At 49.6% G+C, this 24,517-nt stretch overlaps 6 protein-coding genes across 6 annotated transcripts; 4 read left to right on the top strand and 2 right to left on the bottom strand.

Annotated features, from left to right (window-relative positions):
- Positions 1 to 4,266: 4,266 nt before the first annotated feature.
- Positions 4,267 to 6,300, bottom strand: CNBM0250 (hypothetical protein; the record flags this gene model as incomplete). Its single annotated transcript, XM_767164.1, has 5 exons — positions 4,267 to 4,365; positions 4,426 to 4,478; positions 4,560 to 4,731; positions 4,839 to 5,730; positions 5,783 to 6,300. 5 exons carry the CDS (start codon positions 6,298 to 6,300, stop codon positions 4,267 to 4,269), a joined length of 1,734 nt encoding a protein of 577 aa, XP_772257.1.
- A 228-nt stretch (positions 6,301 to 6,528) lies between these two features.
- Positions 6,529 to 7,870, top strand: CNBM0240 (hypothetical protein; the record flags this gene model as incomplete). Its single annotated transcript, XM_767163.1, has 8 exons — positions 6,529 to 6,631; positions 6,711 to 6,795; positions 6,856 to 7,012; positions 7,067 to 7,161; positions 7,211 to 7,356; positions 7,411 to 7,469; positions 7,545 to 7,708; positions 7,795 to 7,870. 8 exons carry the CDS (start codon positions 6,529 to 6,531, stop codon positions 7,868 to 7,870), a joined length of 885 nt encoding a protein of 294 aa, XP_772256.1.
- A 304-nt stretch (positions 7,871 to 8,174) lies between these two features.
- CNBM0230 (hypothetical protein) lies at positions 8,175 to 10,283 on the bottom strand (the record flags this gene model as incomplete). The annotated part of the gene is made up of 5 exons (XM_767162.1): positions 8,175 to 8,668; positions 8,708 to 9,828; positions 9,909 to 9,997; positions 10,051 to 10,198; positions 10,255 to 10,283. The coding sequence occupies 5 exons, from the start codon at positions 10,281 to 10,283 to the stop codon at positions 8,175 to 8,177; spliced, it is 1,881 nt and encodes a 626-aa protein (XP_772255.1).
- Positions 10,284 to 11,290: 1,007 nt separating this feature from the next.
- CNBM0220 (hypothetical protein) lies at positions 11,291 to 13,630 on the top strand (the record flags this gene model as incomplete). Its single annotated transcript, XM_767161.1, has 14 exons — positions 11,291 to 11,344; positions 11,414 to 11,584; positions 11,643 to 11,748; positions 11,792 to 11,829; positions 11,887 to 11,901; positions 11,958 to 12,165; positions 12,214 to 12,293; positions 12,350 to 12,452; positions 12,528 to 12,594; positions 12,643 to 12,922; positions 12,979 to 13,069; positions 13,125 to 13,274; positions 13,336 to 13,357; positions 13,408 to 13,630. The coding sequence occupies 14 exons, from the start codon at positions 11,291 to 11,293 to the stop codon at positions 13,628 to 13,630; spliced, it is 1,608 nt and encodes a 535-aa protein (XP_772254.1).
- Positions 13,631 to 16,016: 2,386 nt separating this feature from the next.
- On the top strand, positions 16,017 to 20,663 carry CNBM0210 (hypothetical protein; the record flags this gene model as incomplete). The annotated part of the gene is made up of 4 exons (XM_767160.1): positions 16,017 to 17,151; positions 17,248 to 18,724; positions 18,770 to 19,761; positions 19,810 to 20,663. The coding sequence occupies 4 exons, from the start codon at positions 16,017 to 16,019 to the stop codon at positions 20,661 to 20,663; spliced, it is 4,458 nt and encodes a 1,485-aa protein (XP_772253.1).
- Positions 20,664 to 22,723: 2,060 nt separating this feature from the next.
- Positions 22,724 to 23,881, top strand: CNBM0200 (hypothetical protein; the record flags this gene model as incomplete). Its single annotated transcript, XM_767159.1, has 2 exons — positions 22,724 to 22,837; positions 22,910 to 23,881. 2 exons carry the CDS (start codon positions 22,724 to 22,726, stop codon positions 23,879 to 23,881), a joined length of 1,086 nt encoding a protein of 361 aa, XP_772252.1.
- Between the last annotated feature and the right edge of the window lie 636 nt (positions 23,882 to 24,517).

Below are 24,517 nucleotides of genomic sequence, written 5' to 3'. Positions count from 1 at the left end.
ATACATGGCTTATTCTATCTGCAGTTTGCCCAAAGCTGGAACTTTTGGGAAATGCATATATATGCCTATATGTCTTACGTCTACCATTCCATGTGTCCTCCCTCCCATGTGCCAAGTCGTTGTGCGGGTTATTATGTCTAAAGCTAATAATGAGCGTTTCTGTGATAGTTGACAAAGGTGCTAAAAACACTCAGTGATAGGAAGATCCCATCCGAATCTGACACATTCGAGTTCAACGTCTTCTTCCCAGCAGCCCAGGAAAAAAGGAAGGCATAGGCTTATGATGGAATTCTCCCTTTCATTTTACCTATCCGGACTGACAATGATTGTGCTCTAAGCGAGCCGTCCCAAATATGAATACTTTGTGATGTTCTTTTGAAAAGCTCGGAGAAGAAGGATCGGAGTGTTGAACAGATGCTGGGGAGGGACTATCAGAGGTGTGCGTTTGCATAGGATTTAGCAGGTGGCAGTTACATATTGAAATCCAATCTGCAAGCTGATAACGAGTCCCAAGATAGAGCAGTATGAGTTACTTTCCCTCTAGAGGTGATACCGTCCCATTGTATATGTCAGTGTAACCCTGCTAACTGGTAAGTGAACTACAGTACCCACGTGTGGAGACCGGCTTTGTACAGACCCAACATGCTATAGTATTGCAGCCCCCCCCTCCCCTTTCTCTCGACCCCCATTTTTCCGCACCTTCTCAGCCCACCCTTCTTCTGATGCGTTCTTCAGCAGCCCTCCTCCGCGATCTTATGGGGTTAGAAGTCGCTTCTCACGTAATGGGAGCTTCTCAGGTTTAGATTTTTACCCATATAGCGGCCACGCTATCCCGCCTACTCCGACCGAGGCTGAACCCATAAGTGGGTCATATATCCCTCGTCGTCACAGTGCGCGTAGATCGTCCGAGGTTACTGATCGGGATTGGGATGATTTGGCGTACAGGCTGGGCAATAATAGGTTAGGTGATGGGGCGACGCCTAGGAGGAATCGCAATCGGAGGGCGAGCATGGTTGAACCATCTGGGGAGTTTACCGAGAGCGACTACGTGGGAACCTCAAGGCAGCCGTGCAGAGGGGGATCGGCGAGCCCCCGGCGGTCTACGTTCGAGGACTATGCCAATGGACGGAGAAAACAGGTTTAGCAGGCGGACCAATGAACGTACTCGAGATTCCCCCGGAAGACCACTGCAAAGAGACCCGGAATCGTCTATGTCTGGCAGTGGTGGATATAACTACAAGAGCGTTCATCAGTGGATGAAAAATAACGAAAGGTTCACCCAGGAGCCCGAGATGGGGAGCGGGTCGGCGGATGAAGGTGGCGCGAGACCTTCTGAGAGAATGAAAACATTCATTATCAGGTATATCGCAGATGATGTTAAGGGCGATAAGGACGAAACTTTTCAGTTGTCCATGCCTTCGGATTCACCTTTACCATCGAGATCGGCATGGATCGACGAAGCCATGGACGCGGTGGTTCCAACACTTGAAAGCCATTTTCATTATTTAAGTCAAAGAAGGGTAAAATGGCTTGTGGACTGTACGCAAGCAACTCTGAATAGGGCTTACGATGACATAACTCGGGAGAGATCCAGGCAGGGACAGGATGAAGTTGTGGCGGAAGAGTACAAGGATGATGATGAGCAAACTTGGGGGAGTGGAAAGGCGCCTGAAAGACGAAGGGAAAGATCGACCAGGGGAAGTAGACGTGATTATTGAGAAGATGCCGTCTGCGCTACATAGCTTGTTTTTTATAGGATGTATAGTTGACTTCATGAAGGTTATGCCCTTTATAGACAAAGATGGTATTGCAATCTGGTTGCAATTGTTAGTTGTAACTTCCTCTCGAAATTCATCTGTCATTTTCCATTTTCCCTATTCCGCAACTTCGCTTTTTTATTCGATTCATTCCACAAAATCCTTTGAACAATTACAACCGACAGGTTTCGCAATCAGCGAGCTCTCTTCTCGCATTCCAGAACAGCTGCTGCAGGCTCTACCGATCCGATAGCCCTAGTCAAAAATCGACCATGCCCACTGAACAAGATACGCCGGCAAATCGTGTTCTGTCGCCTTCTCGGTGTCATGCCGTCCAGACCCCCCTATCATCACCGTCGTCCGGCCCCATAAATCAAACTCCCATTGAAATTCCACCTGCAGGAAAACGCAGCAATCCATTCCCCTCTTCTTCACCTGGTGATTTGTTTATCAATTGCCGACTGTTTGGGAAAAGTTAACCATTGACGAACATCCATCCACTCGCCCTGTACCTTCTTATTTACTTCGAAATCGATCGATAAAGTAAGCGGACTCTCGTCACATTCCATCTCCATTCTGATCTTCAGGCAAGGCAGTGTGAGAGGTGGTACCACACCCTTTGTCTCGGAAGCTGAATTTTTTGCAAGCGCGCGGTCGAAAGGGGGGCGAGAGTATTGTGAGATGCAGTATCTTTTGTTAATGGGTCATTGTGTATGTGCGGAGAATGAAGATATAAGGAGGGAATTCCAAGATTTGATTTACCCACATCATCTAGTGAGTGAGACTTTCACCAGAAAAGCCAGTATCTGGCATCGAAAAACATGGATTATTACCCAGTTTCCCGTCCAACGCAATGGCCTTATACCAGTGAGATTTCCTTGTCATTTATTCTGAAATTCATGTAGCTGAGAGTCGCCCAAGGTGTAGGATGTACCGATCCTAACTGTACCGACCCTGCATGTACAACCCAAGCGCCATCACTGTGTACCGACCCTTCATGCCGCGACCCTCGTTGTCGAGTCAGGCCAATCTCTCGAGTCTCCACCATGCCTAAACTCTCAAGTCGTCCTCCAAGCGGCCCTTGTTCAGACCCACGCTGTAATGACCCCCGCTGCTTCGCCGCCGCTACACGACTAAGTACTGAACCTATTGTTTCAACGCGCCAGGGTGGATCGGCGTTTTACCGTGATCTCCCTCCTCCAGCCAAGTCAGGAAGAACGGTGAATGATGAACATTTTTTAGCTTGGGATGGCGGATATGGTAGGCGTGGTTCGATATACTCCCCTTTTATCAACTCGGATATCAGACGTACTCCTATTCACCAGCGTTTCCAAACACCACGTACCTTCCGCCGTAGCTCTACAGGGGTATATGGTTCCTCTCCCGTGACTACTGCTTCCTCCTTTCGACCTGTTCGTGATACGAGAGAACGGGAATGGATGGAAGACAACAAAGCCAGAACGAGGTCAATGGGGGTTGAAGAGACTGCAAAGGTGGAGGATGAAGGTGGAGATCCACATGGTTACCCGCCTGCTACAAGCGAACACCGGAGGAAGCATCATCAGCGTACTAATGATTATGATGTTGGGACGGATAACCTAAGGAGCAGACATGGCAGGGGCGAAAGATCAACCGGACCTCGGGAAAGTCAACGCAAGACGTACAGTGACGATAAAAAACTTTCCCAATCTTCTCGACGACACCACCGTTGCCCATCATCATCTCAGCAGTCCACTTCGAAATGCAACCAGGACGAAATCAATATTATAGTGGATGACAAAACGATTATCATCTTCCAGAATGGCGCTTCGGCACGTATCACTATGGGTGACCTACCGCCGGGCGAGGATGGCGAGGAGGACGATGAGATTTACAATGATCGAGCAATTGCTGACAGAGTAAATAAGTGGATGGCGGAGAATGGAGCCTCTTACGCACAGAATGATCAATCGACATTATTGGCTCTTCCGGCTCCTCCCACAGCCAGTTCATCCTCTCATTGCGACAAAGCCCCCATCTCCGCTGCTTCCAGACCTTCCGGATCATATCGCCCCATTCCGTTGAAATATTACGCCGAAGACACGGAACGCCCCACTGATATCACCTTTTACCTTGATATTCCCGTCATCTCTGCTGCATCGTCGAAACACGATTGGGTGAACCGGGCGATGGCGCCTGTGGGTCCAACGATTGATGAGGAGTTTGTGGATCTGAGTTCGGGGAGGAGAGATAGACTTGTTGCTGCCACATGGCAGCATATGGATGATGTTTATGAGCAGTTGGTGGGAGAGTTGACAGAGTCGCGGCCGTCAACGGAAGGGGGTTGGGAGGAGAGGGGAGTGTATGGCAGAAACAGGGATAAGGGACGCGAAGAGAAAGTAAGAAGGTAAGTACCCTGTTCAAGTTGACGCAAACACGACCGAAAACGTAATATATGCATGAATTGTTCATACAATGTGAATACAACATCCCAAATAATGATGCGCAACAAACAGGAGTAGTCTACACTCTAAAAAAGATCTACAGGCTCTTCCATGCCTCCCCATGTACCATTCTTCCATCGGACAATGGGGTCGCTAAAGTCCATTGACATTCCATTCTTCTCGTACTATTCCATCTGGTCAGCCTTTGCACACCTGTTAAAGAGAGGCCAAGACGGTGGACGTACGGCGATACGGAAATAATTCACCCCGTCCCGCAGTACACCTTTCAAATCAATTGCTAAAGAAGGAGGAAAAAACAGCGCGTAAGTCCCACAATCTGAATCCTCACGCAAAGAACAAGGCGGATCACTGCACTTACTACTATTCACCCATCCAGCAAACGCCTGCATATCGTTGACTAAGATGGAGTACCCCGTTACATCCTCCGCAGCTTGTTCGGGGGTGATGGGTGACCAGGAGAGGGTATGAGGGGAGCTGAGGTTGGCGAAAAATGTGGGTGTCCATGAGCCAGAGCGGGCATCGCCGAGAAGCTGTGGGAGGAGGAAGAAAAACGGGTAGGGGAGGAGGTTAGTTCTTTGCGTCCAAGATCTTGAAGATAGAGAAAAAGAGAAGGAAGAGCGGAGAGGGATGGACGTACAGAAGAAGTCTTTTCGAGGAAACTAGCCCAACCCCATCTTCCAACGCCGTCTAGCCATAAACCGAGCATGAATGCTTGTAACACCAAACTAAGTCGGTTGGGGAGGGACAAAACCGGGATAGCGAGGAGAGCAAGGAGGTAATGGTGTAGTCGAAGGGTGTAAGATGGGATATTGGAAAGGATGAGAAGGATAGGTAAGAAAGGGAGATAGCGGACGAGGTAGTATCGGAGTAGACCCTGCTTACGCATGGCGAGCGCTTGGTATCCGACGACAACGTGGATCAGGACCACGATGATCACAAGAGCCAGAAGACCAGATGGAGTAAGAGTGTCATACCCGAGCCTGCTGATGGGAAACCTGGCAAAGACTGTTGAACTCTCCACACCTACCCAATATCCTGCGCCCTGCCAAAGCGCTAAGGTAAATGGTGCGTCGCGAAAATGGAGGAGAGTGATGACGAAAGCCTGTTTCCAGATCCAGTAGCCTGTGATTAGCACAGGAATGAGTCCGCCGAAAAGGGATTGCCAGTCTGGCGGGAAATGTGGGACATCGCTAAATAAAGTGATTTGGAAATATCCCAGAACAAGGAGGATAGTGAATAGGAGAGAAGAAGGAGGACGGAGGAAGAGGGTGAGGATGAGCAGGCAGACGGCGTTGACGCCCATGACAATAAAGTGCAAGTCCCAACAGCCAGAGGGGATAACGTGTGAAAGGGTGAACGCGCCTGGGAAGTATTGAGAAAATGCTGTAGAGGTGAGGCCATGAGCGGCAGACGAGATAAAGTTGGAATGGCCGGCAGGGTATGGTAAGGGATGGACGGTGACGCATCCGCCGAGAGAAGAGGAGATCAGATTGGAGTGGATCGCGGCAGCGCAGATCCAAGAGTCCGCTCTGCGAAGGTTATGTTAATGTCGATAGACTGGTGTGAGAGCAAGGGGCTTACCGGTATGTATGGTTCATATCCCCGCCACCAATAACAAGCGGCACGCCATTGACACGCTCATTACCAACCCACCTCTCGTTTCCTAGCCTGGTAACTTTACATCCGCTCATACATCTGAATGTCCTATCAGACAAAGATGTCAAGTCGTCCGCGCATCTCTCGCCATTAATCCCGCAGTTATCAGGGGGCCAATCGTCCCATGGTGAAGCCGTGCAAGAAATGAGGTCGTGAGGAGGCGTAAAATAATAGTATTGCTGACGGATCAACCAGATAAAAATCACGACCCATACACATAGAAATGGATAAAGAGCCTTTGGGAAAGAGTTTCGAAGGAGATTTTGGTTTATTGAAGATCGATACGAGGGTGTAGACTGCTGAGTTGATGCCATTGATGAAGATGATGACGACCTAGGAAGAATTGGCTCTTCGGCCTCCGACAGCGGTTGTTCCGGGCCAAGTATACGCTGTATGACATGGTTCGCCCTTCCATAAAGTTCTACCAAGCTTCGCGGAATCATGATCGGTTCGTATATATTCCCTTTTGGGGTCTCTAGAAGAAGATCTCGAAATGGTACTGTTCGTTCGAGCTGCTTAACATTTAACATCATCGCGGAAAGAGATGGATGGCTACATCGGAAGGAAGTTCCACGTCACAACATGTTTCCCCAACGGTTGTCCTCCCGTTCTTCGTTTTCCGATATTTCCCATTTACATTTCTATAACAGACCCGTGAAAGATATCCGATCATGTTCACCATCGAGGTTCTCGCTCAGAAGCTTGCTCCTCATGCCAGCTTCCTCGGCGGTCTCGTCGTCGCTGCTATTCTCGGCCTTTTCATCTTCTTCCAGGGTCAGTTCTCTCCCACTTCTCGCGTCTGAATGATCGGAATAGAGGAACTGAACTGACGCGTTGTTCTGGACATCGGTAGAGAAGGACAGAAAAGTACTTGACCCTGTTGAGTGGAGGTCTTTCAAGCTCGTTGACAAGGATCACTTGTCCCACAACACTGCTTTGTACGTTTCTTTTGCTTGCGATTTTAATCTTCTCGCACTGATTCTCTCTAATGTAACCAGGTACCGATTTGCCCTTCCCCGAGCATCTGATTCTCTCGGTCTCCCCATCGGTCAACACATCTCTGTTGCTGCCGAGATTAATGGCAAGCAGGTTGTTAGATCTTACACTCCCACCACTTTGGATGACGACAAAGGACACTTTGACTTGGTTGTCAAGGTTCGTCAAGCTGCCTATTATCGTAACGACGCAAGCAACTAATAAAGACAACAGACATACGAGAAGGGTAACATCTCCCGATACCTTTCTCTCCTCACTATCGGCCAGGAAATTAAGGTCAAAGGTCCCAAGGGCAAGTTTGTTTACACGTATGCCTATTCTACCCCCCATAATGTCTTGACACTAACCTGTCCGCAGCCCCAACATGGCCCCTCACCTTGTCATGATTGCCGGCGGTACCGGTATCACTCCCATGTACCAGATTATTAAATCCTCTATCAAGACTCCCGGCGACAAGACCAGGCTTTCTTTGATCTACGCCAACATTCAGGAAGATGACATCTGTATGTTCTGTACCTTTCCTCGCTTTTCAAGGATATCACTGATGCGGGGCACAGTGCTCAAGAAGGAAATTGACGAGCTACAAGCCAAGTCCAACGGCCGTTTTGATGTCAAGGTATGCCCCTTTTCTCCCCTTTATCCCGCCCTACAGATTGAACCGAATTAAAATTAACCTTCACTCTTCAATCAGTACGTTCTTAACAACCCTCCTGAGGGCTGGACTGGTGGTGTTGGTTTCGTCACCAAAGAGATGATTGAGGAAGCTATGCCTTCTTCCGGTGTTGGCTCTGCTAATCACGGTGAGGGTCACAAGGTCTTGATGTGCGGCCCTCCTCCTATGATCACCGCTATGAAGTGAGTCCTTAACTTTCCTTCCCCTCAGTTCTCCGCAGCAAGATCTAAGAATGGATGAACAACTGTTGACGCATATATTTCAATAGGGGCCACCTCGCGCAGATCGGTTACCCTGCTCCTAGGAGCGTCTCCAAGCTCGAGGACCAAGTTTTCCTTTTCTAAAAAGGCCTCAAGCCATTACATCCAAGCTAGTTTTCTCTTGGCAATCTTTGGACGATTTTCCTAGACAAATTAGTTTGGTAGACTAGACCAGAAATCTCTCCGATAAGCGTGAGCATGAATTGGTAGAAATAGACCAGAAATCGCTCCGATAAGCATGAACATGAGTATGCACGTGAAAACGGTATATCCTCGACCCTTGCATACGTCAAGGAACCCAGATATTATCGACGAGAAAACCTAATATTCTATATCGCTCATGACCATTTCACTCTGGACCATACCTATCTGAATAACAGATTGAAATCTACCTCGGCTTGGGCGTCGGCAAAGCGGGTGCACTCTCCCCACTCCACCTTCCCCTTCCATCTCGCGTTTTCAATGACCTTGCGCTCCCTAACGCGGTCCCTATCGTACTTTCACTGAACCTTCTTCCTTCTCCTCCCCCTCTCGCACCGTCTTCATCCCCACCGTCTCCATAGATAGTCCCCATATACCTTGAACTAGGACTGAACATCTCTGACCCTCTTGAAGCCCTATACGTCTTAGCCCCTGTGGGGGGTTCGTACAACGAAGGTAGCGTAGGATTTTCTGAGATCCTTTCTCGTCGGATGGACGGTGGTTGGGAGAAATCTACTCTGCCACCAAGAGGTGACAGAAGCGAGAGCGACTGAGCTTCATCTGGGGCTGGAGGCGGGAGGTGCGCCGGGGGAGGTTGCTTGGGGGGCAAGGTTAGCAGTTGCCGGTTGCTTTGGCTTGTCTTTGGAGTTTGGTTTGTGGTTGGCTTGGAGTTTTTGGGTCCTGGATGCGACACAGTGCTGAGGGGCTGTGTGTTCGTACTCGGAATCGGGGTGAGAATTGATTCTGGACGAACGCAGAGTGGGAAAGGCGCCCCCTCATCTTCTTCCATTTCTGAAGGCGTCAACGTCCGTCTTGTCAAGCGTTGTTGAGATGTCGTCGTATACGTGCTCAGCTTCCTGTTGTTTCTATCTGCCTTCTTCTTGGCTTCTGCTGCCATTGCGATGGAAGGTATAAACGCCTCTTTCCATCTTCCTTTTTTCTTTCTTCGACCGTCATCCTCACCACCATCGTCGCTCACGCTCCAAGCCGACTCAGAGTCTGATAAATCTGTTTCTAGTGTTAACCGTTCGCTTGTGGTTCGCCATTTCATCGGGCTGGCCGAATAGGGCTCCGGTGCTTTCCTCGGGTCAGCGAATGTCGTCGGATCACTGTACAGCGCCGTATCCCTCTGCTGTCCCTTCCAGTTTCCGCTCTCATCCCCTTTACCACCGACTAGCATATCTAGGAAACTTCTCCCTCTCGATTGTCCTCTTTCTTCATCTCCCCCAACCCCACCGCCTAAAGCAAAGACAGGAGGGGAAGCAACCAAGCTATCTCTGGTATTGGCTGGGTAAGGGTACGACATCCTCTTTTTCTTCTTCTGCTTTTCCTTCTTGATCCGTCCGCCGAAACCGGGGGAAGTGGAAGAGGGGGAATATGGGTTGGAAAGACGATGTCGGCTGTTGACATACCATCTCCAGAGGAGGAAGAGGATTATCAATCCGATGAGACCGCCTGCTACGCCACCTATAACGGGACCGAGAGGGATGGAGTGGGACGTAGATGAATCATTGCTGTCGCCGTCTTTGTCGGAAGAAGAAGTGGAGTTCGAGTTGGAAGTAGAGGTGGAAGAAGCAGTCTCAGTGCCCGTATTTTGGACCCAGATGGAATTTTCACTGACCCCGCTTCCGCTCACGTTTACTCTCGCAGTCGTCACAGCCGGATTCCCAGCTGTGGTTTTACTGGCATCCGCAAAGCTTCTTGAAAGTGTCGTGGTCCATGAACCCGTATTAGCCGCAGCTGTAACGCTTGAAACGGATGGGTCCCACGCCCCACTATCGTTTGAAGAGGGTCTAAACGCCCATATAGGGATTTGCTCAACCGCTTCTGCGAACCCGAGACTAGATGATGAGTGTCTGTCGTCAGCGTACCTATAGTCTGAAAGCGGGGAAAGAGAAATAGAGAGAACAGTTGCGCTTACCCAGTAGATGTATACGAGGAGCATCCAGAAGACCAATCATCCTCGGTAAGGATCGAGGCATTTTTCCATTGGCAGTATGTACATGCCGCCTATTATATCCGCATAAGCTATCTCCCAGATGGTTACATAACGAACGACTCACCATAAGATTGTACGAGACCGAATTACACAAACAAGCCGAACTACTCTCTGTCGGTGCATTGTAAGACCATGATGAGTCCAGTAATGGTGGCACATTGATATATGAAGAAGATAATAAACATAAAGACTGGATTCTAGACCATATCAGGCTAATGACAAAGAATTAGTTCGGTCGGCTGTAGATGTGAAGGGGCGAGCAACATACCAGGGGGAATCACCATCAGAGTTAAACATCCATTGGGTGCTAGCTGTCAAGGTACAAGTCGCGTTGGATGTTTGTGCTTGTATGGCGTGTGCAGCTAGAAAGAAAGCCCCGAGTAAGATGGATGGGTTGACGAGCTGGTATTCATGGTGCGATAGAAAAACAGAGCGGCGCTTCATCGTGTCCCCATATTTTATGTCAGTATGAGTAAGATTCGCTACCCTAATATCTGGAAGCTGAGAGCTTGAGAGGTCTGGCTAGGTAAGTGCGAGTGATTGAATGGGGTAGTTTTAGTAATGAAAATTCAAATCGTATAGGACCAGGAAGGTAGATCAAGTGGCGCAGAGTTGTTCATACAGCTTAGAACTTGAGGACAAAACAATGTCTGGCGCAGGCGGCGAACATTTCCAAGCATGCGAAATAAACAGTCACTCCAGCGATCCTTTGATACTCACCTTATACTATCCTTTGTCCTTCTCGGCGCTGCGCTTGACCTTGACAGACGGACAAAATCGCAGTTCCCATTCTCTGTTCCATTATCAGATATTAACTGCCAACGGATCTGTTAGTATTGGATTGCAATGATGATACTACGTTGTTGTTAACTTGTCAAGTCGAAGAATGACCGGTGGATCGGAGCTGCGGGTGCCCATGAGGGTTTTTGAAGTCCGGCCTGCTATCCACGGCCTAACGATCAGCATAAACCGTTTAGAAATGCTAAGTCAGATACCACACCTGTAAGAGCCTAGCCCCGATGTCTATTCGCATTTTATGTACTTAGGAAAACGATCAACAGTCACAAAAAGAGTAAAGCAAATGCGACATCCTGCTCAACGAATAGCACCAAACCCCCTCAAGGGCCTTTTGATGGCGGGCATTGGCCACCCTTACACACTTACGGGGATCGACCACTTGCATCTCCGTCATCCATGCCCATCGTGATTTACGCATCGCACTGCTGGGTATTTCGTGTCCTCGTTGTCCATTTTCACAGCATCAATCTATATCAACCCATTCCCCTATTCCTTGGAGCTAGTTCATGGATATGTATTTCCCAGACCATACTCCAACACCCCTCCCGCAGATTGAACAGGTCAGCTCTTCTTTCGCTCTAAGCAATCTAAGCAATCTCGCTAACTCGAACTCGAACTCGGATCAACAGATCTACGATACCGTCAACAAACGCTTCGACTCTGGAGTTACCTGTTCTCTCGCGTACAGGCTTTTCAACCTCAAGCAACTAGCTTATCTTATTAAAGATAATGAAGCGCTTATTCGGGCAGCAGTTGAGAATGATCAAGGCAAAGGACCTTTTGACGTGACTATTGGAGAGGTATGTGAATTATATAACCCAGTTACCCGACACTGCATGCTGACAAGTGTATGCACAGTTGTGGCCGGCGTTGAATGAGATTGACCTTGCAGTTAAGAATGTGGAGAATTGGATGAAGGATGAGAGCCGCACTGCTGACGCAATTCTATCCATGAAGGCGATGCGTGAGTTATCGGACGAGCAAAGGTTTTGTATTGACTTTATTAGCTTCGCGGGTGAAAAAGCAGCCCAAAGGGGTTGCCTTGGTGAGTCACTCTTTTGGTGTCATTAGAGAATTGCTGATAGTTCACTTCCAACTGCAGATCATCAGTACATGGGTATGCTGGCTCGTACAACCCTCTCTCTGCGGCAAAACTGATCTCATGTTCGGTAGAACTACCCATGGCAACTCTCTCTTTGCCCACTCGTAGGGGCCATCTCAGCCGGCTGCCCCGCTATTCTCAAACTTTCCGAACACTCACCCACGTCATCAGCCCTTCTAGCCGATGTTCTACCAAAGTACCTCGACCCGGAGGGGTATGTCGCGGTCCTTGGAGAAGTGGAGCAGTCACAGGCATTACTGGCAAAACCCTGGGGACATAGTGAGCTATTGATCTATCGGAAATGGAGAAAAAGCTGATCAGCTGTAGTTCTTTACACAGGCTCATCTGACGTGGGCAAGATTGTCGCTGGAGCCGCTGCCAAGACGCTCACCCCTACCACTCTCGAAGTAAGTGTGCTCAATCGTGCACTTCCGGAGATAATGAAGACTGATGTACATTCTAGCTTGGTGGCAAGAGTCCAGTAATCGTCGCGTCAGATGCCAATTTCAAGATTGCAGCTAGAAGATTGTTCAGTATCAAGCAGATGACCGGTGGCCAAACATGTGGTAAGCCCTTAAGCCCTTTCTCTACCCCATTTTTTTATATATTCCTTGCAAGCTGCAATTTGACGCCACTCTTAGTTGCCCCCGATTATGTTCTTTGCGTCAAGGACAAGGTTGACGAATTTATCTCCGTTTGCAAGTCCACGTACGTCCATTTTCACCATCCCCCTAGTCAACTCTAATGCACAATCAGACTTGATGAGCTCTTCCCTCCCTTACCTTCCTCTAAATCACTACTCAACTCCCCATCCGGCTCCTCGTTTCTTCGTTCCCCCGCCGATTTCTCTCGGCAACTATCATACATCGAAAAAGCTGAAATGGAGGGTAAGCTCGTGTATAAAGGGGAGATGGATGAGAAAACAAGGAGGATGGGAATATCCCTTATCAGACTAAACGAGAATGGGGAACGGGAGGAGGGAGGCGTGATGGTGGACGAGATTTTTGGTCCTGTTCTGGCTATCATTCCTGTTGAAGTGGGTCTAATCTCATCTACTAAGTGAATGAAGGATAAAGCTGAAAATACAGGTAGGATATTGATGGGGCTATTGCGTATGTGAACGCGCGTCCTAAGCCCCTTGCTTTATACGTCTGTGCCGGCAAACGATCTATCTTCGAAAAAGGTGAGTAGACTTCGAAGTGACTTTCTGATATCTCACTTACAACCCAACTTGTTAGTTATTTCGCAGACGACGAGTGGGTCCGCAACTTGGAATGACTTTGCTATGGCCACTTTTGCCCGTAACCTTCCATTTGGAGGGGTGGGCGCGAGTGGATGGGGTTCATACCATGGGAAAGACGGCTTTAACGCATTCACGCATCACAAAGGTGGGCCCTTTTAATTCCCTCATGGGTTGTAGCGCAAACCATGTTAATCACCGCGGAGCAGCCGTACTTGAGATCCCATACCTGCAAGTTCTTTCCCAACTCCTCAGTGCACATGCTGACCCATTCATACTAGATTCGAACCTCTCATATCCCTCCGTTATCCCCCCATTTCCTCCTTTGCCAAGAAGATCTTGCCGTTCCTCATGTTTGCCGGTATCAAATTTTCCCGACCGAAGTCCATTGAGCATGAAGAAGAGTCGCTGAGAAGGAGGAAATGGAGGTGGAGGGTGATTGTGTTGGGATTTTTGATGGGTGCGTTGGTTGGAGGAAAGCGATTGCTGGGAAATGGTCAATAGCGCTGTTTGGGCTGCCCTTTCCAGCTTTGCGACCTGATACGAGGGGGCAAGGGTTAGCGTTGTTATTGTTGTTGAGTGAGAAAGGGATTCCGCCGGAAAATAGCTGAGTTGGGTAACGTGAAAATGTACTGATTCCGGATTATAACCCTCGTTTTCCGCTGAAGTTTGGGTAGACTTCATGTTTAGACTGACTGGCTACTTGCTTGTTCTTACACCTACAGCGAAGGGAAGACGTTTGCGTACTTGGAATATAGGAAGGAAGGGGGGTTTCAAGTTGAGATGAAAGATATCAGGCGTGTGGACAACTGAATGCTGACTTCTAAAAGGCATGATTTTATGGGAAATGCCGGTCCCGATCTGAAATTGCCCCCTACGACGCTAATCATGTTAATCATGTTAGATAGCACAACAACAGCTTGTCCAATTTCAAAGACCGAAAAAGGGGATATAGACCAAACTAGCACAAGGGGAATGAAAGGTATGATCTATGCAGTACTCGTAACCCTCATATTCTTCCCTATGTTTTGTAAAGTAATCGAGCTGCTAGCTACCCTAACAAAGCGGCTTTGGGGGCTATATATAAAAGCTCGAGGGATTATAGAGGATATTTCACAATTCTGGAGAGCGAATAAATCTTCTTCATAAAGCACTATTTAGCTTCCAAGCCACATCGACTGTAAGCGCACCTCGTACAAACTCCTCTCATGACTCCGATAGAAACCATCACAGCCCTCGAGTACATGAAAGAAGTTGTGGATGTCCACACTGGAAAAAGTGTTTTCAAATTCGGGGATCTTAACTGGAGAGCGAGAAGAGACACTTGTAAAACACCTTTGTTATTATAATACCTACGGGTATGATACCTATGGGTGTGACGCCGTGTTACATTATTCAGGTTCACACTAATGTAATCGGAGTCGGTATAAAAGAGCTTTTTTACTCTCCTTCGGTTATTTGGCTTCTTTATAAAACGACTCGATTTCGGAGATGGCTATACACCTAAATAAGCGAGTCGCCCAAAAACTTGGTCTCCTTTCACCTTGAATAAGGACCGAGGTCTGTCGTCGTCCTACCATAGATATATTACATGTAAACAGGCTCCAAGGAGTCCTCTAGAGGGTTTAAATAGCTTAGATTGGCACCACGATCGACGTTTATATCCAGACAACTTCTAAGGATCATCATGAGTGGCTGGAATAACAATTATAACAACAACTCCTCGTCGGGTGACAATGATGACAATAGCGGCAATAACAACTCCTCCTCTTCTTTCTCTCCAGATTCCGTACAGCTCCCCAGTAGCTCTGCGACTGCCTCAAGCCCTCAAGATAATATGACCGAGCTGGAGAGATACTTCCTCGGCGATAGAACACCCTCCACCGACAGCCGGGCGACCCCGGTAGTGGACTTCATTATTCAACCTGGTTTGACCGCCACAGCGGCATCATCGGATGATGCCGGCATCTCTTCCTCTACGACGACTCCTACAGGGATACTGGACCAACTTCTGGACCGAGCTGCTTCTTCAGTACCTTCTAGAGATTACCCAGTCGGCACTCGGGGAGGAAATACAAGCGGGGACCGATCGAGGAATAACGACGGGTATTCCAGAGAACGATAAAAGGAGGCGAGTGAGAGAAGAGGGTGTGGGGAGAAACGAAAGAAGAGCTGTACAGTTGAAAGAAGGGATTGTCCCATGCAGCTTGCAGTAATAAATATCCATGTAACGTATCCAACGTTCTCGTCAGTCTTCCACGTCCTTATGCTTACAAGTGGTCTGTATTTATTTTTGAACGAGACTGCTAGACATTATTAGGATCGTCTGGGCTTTATGCAATTTTCCTCACCACAACGTACCTATTTTATCAATATTCATTATCCTCATATTCTTTGAAATTGGTAGTTTATCCTATTGAAGCAACTGCGCCAGTTAATAACAAGCGACTGGACATATTGAAAGGTTCTGGAGTGTGACAATCGGCTAAATTAACCAAGATTAATCTCCATATTGATCATATAGGTACATTACTGTATCTTTCTGGGTCATACTGATGGTTATTTCTGTTGAATGAGCGAGAAGATGGGAGCCTGAGGTACGGAGTTCTGGGAGAGATCGTTTGTGGCGTGGTTGGATCGGAGTTGCGTGACTATTTTCTTTTAGATTCTACGATAGTCTCTTTCTTTTCTTTATGCACCTATAGACACCTTACAACAGATTATGAGACCTTGTGGCTGCTAGGTTGAGCATCTCCCTAAGCAGTTCCCACATCACTGTCTGACTAGTGTCTAATAAACTACAACCAACCAACCAAACCACCATCTATCGAATTTTCCCACACACCTACCCAACTTCACCCAAGAACCCAAGAACTTCTCAACATCTACTATGGTGGTCGTCCTTGACTATGTTACCGTGGCCAAATTTATCTCCGATCGTCTCCTTCGTGACGGAGGGCTGAAGCTGTCCACTCGCGAAGATTTCCCTACATGGAACGACAGCATCATGTCCGCGTTGACCTATGCCCGAGTTCGTCACTACATAGATTTGCCTTCGCCCCAGTCTACCGTTGAGTGTCCCATGGACTCCCTAGGCTCTACCAAGTCCACTGAAATCACCCCAGGTACCTTTGATGTGGATATTGATCAACTCATCCGCGAAAGCATTAGAGAGACCCTCGTCATTTCCCTCCGTCCCAACTATAGTCATTACACCACTGCTGCTACCCTATATGCCGCTTTGGTCCGTGACTTTGGCGAGTTTGGTCCTGAACAGCTATACTCTAAAGTATGTGCCCTTGTTGACACAGTATGCACTGCGGACACCGATATCGCCACGTGGCTTGGGACCATGGGCTCTCTGGCTCGCGATCTCACAGCAATGGAACTCACTGTCGACAAATTACTCTGTGCACTCTACCTTCGTGGCCTTCCTTCCCGGTTTGACACCTTTGTCACCTCTGTGCTGTCTGGTACCTCTAATCTGTCCGGCTCCAACCTCAAATCTGACGCCTTGCGCGCTGCTATCCTCAACTTTGATACCGCTCAAAAGCGGGGTGGCTCTACTCAAGCCCTCGCTGCTCAAGGTCCGTCTGCTCGCGGTCCGTCTGCTCGCTATCCTTGCCATATTTGCCGTGCTCCCGATCACTGGGCGCCTGATTGCCCTCAGGAAAACAAGAAAACTCGTGGTCGGCGCCGACATCGCAAGCCCACTGCATCTGTCTCCTCCATTTCCGCTGCTGAATCGTCCGTTGGTCATGGTCAGATCGCTGTCGCGTCTCCCAAGGCTCCCGTCACCCTCTTCAATCGTCTTACTACCACCGTTCGGTCTCTCTTTGTCCAGCATCCACTGCTCTCGCAATGTTCCTCTGAGTGGATTCTGGACAGCGGTGCATCTGAAAGCATGACCGGTGACCGATCCTGGCTACAAGACCTTCACCGCATCTCTCCGATAACCATAACTGTCGCCAATGGCGGTTCATTGACTGCCAATGAAGCGGGCACAGCTGTTTTCCTCAACCACCGTGGCACACCGATTCAACTGAGTCATGTCCTGTTGGTTCCTGGATTACGCTTTAATTTACTATCGACGACCGGGATCATGACAGCTGGTGTTCAAGTTTCCATGGCGAATGGCCACAGTGACATTCTCTATCACGGCGAATCTGTTCTGCGCGCGCGCTTGCGCAACAACAGTTGGGTTCTCGATGTGTGTCGTCCGCCTTGTCCTCCCTCCGGTCAATCGATCTCTCTTCCGGCTGTCATTGACCCAACCTCGCCTCCCGCTTTCGTCAGGGTAAGCGTCGTGAGTGCCCCGATTGACATCTGGCACCGACGCCTTTCTCATCTTTCGCTGCCCTCTCTCCGTCGCCTGTTGTCCGACCTTAGTGTCGGTGGTCGCCTTGTCGCGGGGCCCTCGTCTTCTGTCTGCCAAGGGTGCGTCCAAGGGAAAATCACCCGTCCTCCCTTCCCATCCAGCGATACCCGTGCTGACTCTCCTCTTGCCCTTGTGCACACAGATCTCTGTGACATGGGTGTCCAGAGTGAGGGTCAGGCTCGCTATATGCTGGTGCTCGTGGATGACTGGTCCCGCTATACCTGGGCGTACTTTGTTAGACATAAGAACGATGTATTATCCTGCTTTATGCGCTGGCTACCGCTTGTCGAACGCAGCTATCAACGTCAACTGCGCACTCTGCGAACTGACAACGGTGGAGAGTTTGTCAACGCTGCGTTTTCCGAGTACCTGGCCATGCGTGGGATTCGCCACGAGACGACTGTTCCCTACAGTTCACAACAAAATGGAGTTGCTGAACGTGCCAACCGAACTATCGTCGAACGTACTGTGGCTATCCTTTCTGAAACTCGGCTACCTTCCAGTCTTTGGGCTGAAGTGATGCAGACTGTTGTCTATCTCAAGAACCGCTCCCCCTCCCGTTCCGTCCCATCGACTCCCTACCAAATTTTACATGCTCGCCCTCCCAACCTCGCCCATCTTCGCGTCATTGGTTGTGCTGCCTGGGTTCTTCTTCCCAAGCATAAACGCCCTCACAAATTAGCGCCCCGAGCCTATCTCTGTTGCATGCTTGGTTACTCTCTTGAACAGAAGGCTTATCGGCTCTGGGACCCTGCTGCCCGCCAACTTGTCATCTCGCGCGACGTTGTCTTTGACGAGACCCAGTTTCCTTTCGCATCTGCTCATCCCCCCGACATTTCCTCCTTCCAGCGCCTACTTTCGGAAACTCCACCGCGAAATGTCTCTGCTGTTGGGGATGATGATGATGGCGATGGTAGTGATGGCGGTGGTGGTAGTGATGGCGGCGGTGGTAGTGATGGTGGTACTGGCGGTGATGTCGGTGATGTCGGTGATGTCGGTGATGTCGGCGATGGCGGTGATGGCGGTGATGGCGGTGATGGCGGTGATGGCGGTGATGGCGGTGATGGCGGTGATGGCGGTGATGGCGGTAACCCCGGACGTGATGATTACAACAATGAGGATAATGATCTCGATTCTCCCGAACGTTCTAGCAGCTCTGGTATCCTTGATGGCGGTGATGGCGCTGGTGATATCAATACTCCTGCAGGTCCTCGCGGTGAGTCGGTCCTATCTTCCGACTCTGGTAATGATGCTCCTCCTCCTAGCTCTGAAACTTCTGGTGTACCACCTGACCACCGTTTCTGGTACTATGTCCCAGGTGACGCTCCTCCCGTTGAGCGGTCTCCACTGCCTCCGCCTGATTCATCGCTGCCGCGCACTCGCTCCGGTCGACCTGTCAAACCTCCTGAACGGCTGAGTCTATTCACCTCATCAGAACCTCTCACCACCTGCTCATCCTACGAGTCTGATCTCGACACTTATCTAGGTCATCCAGGCAACCCCAGCTATCACCCCTCTGATATTCGTCTGCCAGCCGGTGCTCTAGGCATGCCCATCCATGCCTTTGTCACTCAAGCTCTTGACAATGTCTCTCAGGAACCACGCTCCTGGCGATCTGCCATGGCTAGCCCTCAGGCTTCGGACTGGCGAGCAGCTGCTGATGACGAGATGGCCTCACTAATCAAAGCGCAGGTTTTCCATTATGTTCCGCGCTCCTCTTTACCTCCTCAGTCCAAGGTCGTCTCATGCAAGTGGGTGTTCAAGGTGAAGCGCCACGCCGATGGCTCAATCGAACGGTACAAAGCTCGTTTATGTGCACGTGGCTTTGATCAAGTTGCTGGTGTTGACTATGAGGAAACCTTTGCCCCTGTAGCTAAGTTCCAATCCATCCGTGTCATTCTCGCGTTAGCTGCTCACCATGACCTAGAACTCCATCAGATGGATGTCAAAACTGCTTTCCTGTATGGTAAGCTCGAAGAAGACGTATATCTGGATCAACCTGAGGGGTACGACACTAAGCCGGGCATGGTATGGAAGCTGGATAAAGCGCTATATGGTTTAAAACAAGCTCCCCGTGCTTGGTACCAGGAACTGCACTCTACACTGACGTCCTTAGGCTTCATTCGCACCTACTCCGACTACTCTGTTTATGTTCGAGGTCAAGGTTCCTCCTACATTGTTGTTGGCGTGTACGTTGACGACCTCACGATTGCTGCACGACAGCTGTCTGTGATGGATGAGTTTAAGACCCAAATGAGTAAGCGGTACGAGATGAAAGACCTGGGCGAGCTGCACTTTATCTTAGGTCTCCAAGTGAAACGCGACCGCTCGGCGCGCACTCTGCATCTTTCCCAACAGCATTACATTGAAACAATTCTCGAACGTTTCAATGTTTCAGATCTTCGTCCTACCAAGAGTCCGTTACCATCCAACACCCTCCTATCTCCTCGTACACCAGATGACCCCCCGTGTGATCGAAATCGGTACCTTCAGGCTCTGGGCTCGTTGATGTATGCCATGTTGGGCACTCGGGGCGACCTTTCCTTTTCTATTGGATTACTGTCACGGTTTGCTAATGACCCCTCAGAGATCCACTGGCGAGCCCTTCTACACTCCCTGCGGTATTTGCACCATACTCGGCATCTGGGCATCACTTTTGCTTATCATCCCGACGGTACAGGACTCGAAGGCTTCGCCGACGCTGACCATGGCACCAGTGATATCTCCACTCGTCGGTCCGTCAGCGGCTACGTGTTTCGCCTCTGTGGCGGAGCAGTGAGTTGGCAATCGAAGCGACAGCCCTGCACTGCACTCGCTACGGGTGATGCCGAATACATGGCGCTGTCTCACGCGGCGAAGGAATTAGTTTGGCTTCGGCAGCTACTATGGGAGATTGGTTTTCCCGTGAGTGGCCCGACTCCCCTGCATGGTGATAACAAAGCTGCTCTCACTATTGCTCAAAATCCAGTTGCACACACGCGTTGCAAACAAATCGACATTCGTTTCCACCACTTACGTGATCTTGTCTCCCAACATCATCTACGCCTAGCCTATTTGCCCACGCACCAAATGGTTGCTGATGGACTAACCAAACCTCTGGCACCCGGCCGAATGAATGGCTTTCTCAAATTATTTGGCATCGTTGAACCCTCTAAATAGGTTTCGCAACGACGGAACAGACGGGTTTGCCAATACAGTTCTTGGTTGCTCCCATCTCCTCGAGTGGGCGTGTTGAATGAGCGAGAAGATGGGAGCCTGAGGTACGGAGTTCTGGGAGAGATCGTTTGTGGCGTGGTTGGATCGGAGTTGCGTGACTATTTTCTTTTAGATTCTACGATAGTCTCTTTCTTTTCTTTATGCACCTATAGACACCTTACAACAATTTCGGGGGCACAAAATACGAACATCGCAACGCGGTCCATGGTACAGTGGCCGATGGTCTGAGCTCAAGGCTGTGTGCGTCGAAGGAGGCTGGTGCGTCGGACGGTTACGTGGCGTGTACTTTGTGTTTCCATTCCTTTTCGTACTTGATCTCTTCTTCATTCAAAGACCTTTGGATTCATATCCAAGGTCACGAATCACCCAGGCTCAGACACTAGAGGCCCACTAGACACACCATCAGAGACATACACCTGCCAAGCACCCGCCGTACACCCGACTCATCAGCCGCCTGGCACCTCACAACACCCCTGTATATCTACTGGGCTGACCTACACTTGTCAGCCCAGGGCTGGGCCATGAGATGAAGTTGAGTCGCCAGCAATACCTCGCGAGCAAAATTGCGTTACGGACGTTCGATGGTCCCCTTTTCCTGCTCTTCGTGGCCGTGTACGTGCTAGGTATCCAATCAACTGTGTCATTATTGTGTGAGTCTGGCCTTTCGCAATGAAGTCGTGTTTTACTGACGCAAATGACGCCACTCGGATTGATAGGACAAGAGGGGAAAAAAATCTGGCCTGTCCTGATCAGCAACATCTGTTTTTCCCGCCGTGTTCATGCTTTGGGGCGGAGTTGGACTGGGCCATCGCGGCTCAGTTTGGCGATCGTAGAATTGCTCAATTGTTTGAAGATGGACCTGGCAAACCCACGGATGGTTGCTCGTGCCGCAGATTAAATTATAGTGATGATCGTCGGTCGGAAATATCAACTAGGTTATCGAACAAATGTCTTTTTTTGGTGGTGTGTCTGGTGCGCCTATAATGTATGAGGCTGGGTGATTCGTGACCATGTATATGTATGGAAAGGGCTTTGAAGCAATGAAGATAGATGCAAATAATAAGGATGCTCAAGGGTGAGATTTAGTACACAACAAGGGCTGACAATCGTGTAAATTTGGCCATTCGCAAATGAATTCACGTTTCGCGGACAGGAAACAGCCATTCGCATCAATGGTATGAAATACTCAGGGCGGCTAAAGCGTTAGCCGGGGTGATCGAGTGGAGGAATGGGTGTGGCTGGTTCCGTGCAGTTAAGTGCCTGTCCCTGGTCTATCGTTCAACTGATTCAAGAACTGATTCTGTCTCTGGGCCGGGTTTAGGTTCCAACATCTTCATCACCGTCACTTATATTTCTACTGTCACGGGCGTCACGTCAGTCAGCGTAGCTGCCCGGCGCTCAACTCGGATGATGTAGAACTCGACGAATGAAAATGAAGGATTCACGCCTAGCAGAGCCGGACGGAAGAATTGCCAGGCTGACGGAACAGAAGCTGGACTTAGAGGAAGGAATAGCCAGGGCCTGAAGGAGCAGGAGCTGGACTAAGGGCTGACTGAAGCGACTTAAAAGAAAAGAATGCTCGGAGGCAAGGTAGTGAGAAAGGACAACAGTATTGATTTTCTGGGGACTATGAAAACTACGAAAAGCTATCTTCTTATATACCTTTCCTTCCTTCTGCTTACTCATCTCTCTCGGGAGAAAGTTACCGCTAACTCGTGGCGGGGACGGAGCTGTCGGACCGGGGGGGAAATGAACACTGACCAAGTGTTGGGGAAGAAGAGGAGAGTGCTGACCAGGCGAAACGAAAGAAGAGGCAAGCCGAAAGATGCCTCGGTTGATTTTGCAAGAATCGGGCGATAAATCGCGGTCGTCTGAGGTGGAGGTTTGTTTGGTTACTTCGGGGACGAGGTGGAATAATATCCCGTTGCCCGGTTAAAGACGCCGCAGAGTGCGATTCTTGCATAACATCGTGACATCTACCTAGCAACTTGCTTTTTGTCGTTATGAGCACTCCGCCCCAGTCCCTCCGCCCCGCCTTCCTCACCATGGCAACCAAGGAGGACCTGCGCTCTGCCTTCACCGAGGCTGGGCCCACGGTTCATGGTTCCACATATAAGGCGGGTCTTATTTCTCGCTGGGCGGATAATGCCCGTTCTCTCCCTGAGCCATAGACTGAGACTCTTGCCCAGATTACTGGTGATTTGCTTTCCAGTGACACCGCTGAGTTGGGCAACACAAGCTCGGACCCTCCCTTTCCCTCAACTCCCACTGTTGATCACTCAACCTCCCAGACTACCCTTCCATCCCACACTCCTTCCGATCCCACCCCTCCCCCTACTTCGGCCACCGACCAGGCCTTGGCGACACTTACTCGACTGGTGGAGAACTTGACTATTGAGGTATTGGAGCAGCGCAACTATGTGGACCAACGTCTTGCCAATGAGCTTCTTCCGATCACCTCTTCTGTGCTGCCCGAATCTTCTTCTTCTCCTGGTCTCGTCTCTTCTTTACCTCCATCTTCTTCCGCGCCCCCCGTACTTTCGAATCGTGCGCCTAGCGCCACCACTCGTAACGCTGTCCCTCTCCCCAAGATGGATGCTCAGGCCGAGTGGGCCTATATCCCTCCCACTGTCTTTGATTCGGTGGTGGACGGCACATTCGAGATCCGGGATCTCTGGAAGTTGGATCCTACCCGTCGCCTCGAGATCGAGAAGATGGCGGAGGATGTCATCAGCGATCGCGCCTTGAACGGTCTGTCCGAGCTGCTGCAAATCACCTCTGCCTTTACCGAACAGTCTCGTTCTCTGACTAAATACCGGTCCTTGGATGATATTATCCTTCCTTGGATAGTGTACTGTCGAATCCGCGAGGTTGTTCAGCCTGGTAGTGGGCATTACCTCTCCGCCCATGTCATCCAGCTTTACTTGGCTTTTCATGCCTTGAACAAACGTTTTCCTGCCGTTCTTCGTTACCACTTGGACGTCTGCCAGAAGCGGATGAGCCTTGGCGACTCCGTCGATTGGTCTTCTTGGATTACTTTAGACCTTCTTGTTCTCAACACTTCTCTTGTTCAGAGTCTACCTTCCTCTTCGCGTGGTTCTACTCCTTCCAGCGGCGCCCCGACTACTCAGCACTCTTGTCGAAGACGAGGAAGGAAATGACATCGTGTTGTTGCAGCAGTACGTCACATGCGAGTACGTGTGATGTGGTGGAGGTTCATGGAAGGAGTTCAGGGCAAGCGAGAATGTCTTTTATATTTAGCTTTCAGATATTCTTCTCTTCCTTTATGCATCATAGATAACCTAGACTTCAACAGGTTATGAGCCTTGACTTTTAGACATTAGAATCGACCCTGCAATACGCTCGTCATTCCTTCTAGCAAGTTCAACAAAATTGTCGAAATCCCAATATCGATCTATCAACAACATCTCCATTCCGGTGCTATTATCTCCTACTGTCCGCACTTCAAACTCTCCCCACAAGCGCTCCCTTCACATACCTACGACGTCTAGTTCACCCGACAAGCGTCAATACTATAGCCTTGTGGTCGAAGTTAAGAGCTACATTGCTCGAGGATCTATTGTTTTACCGTGAGAAGGATCAGGCGGGCCTAAACCAACAGCCGTGCCCATCGCTTCTCCAAAACTCCACGCTTTGCACACACGGTCTCCCTACCTTACCTTGCCTCAATTCCAAGCCATTATCCATCTGCCAAATTGCCAAGAGTCAAGAAACCTAAAACTAGTTTACTTGTTTTCAGATTTGAAAGACAGCAACCTTCTGGTTAGTCAGGGAAC

The sequence above is a fragment of the Cryptococcus neoformans genome, chromosome 13 (assembly GCF_000149385.1).
Source record: "Cryptococcus neoformans var. neoformans B-3501A chromosome 13, whole genome shotgun sequence".
Taxonomy (NCBI): Eukaryota; Fungi; Basidiomycota; class Tremellomycetes; order Tremellales; family Cryptococcaceae; genus Cryptococcus; species Cryptococcus deneoformans.
The sequence above is the reverse complement of the archived record's forward strand: the minus strand, read 5'-3'. Positions and strand labels throughout refer to the sequence as shown.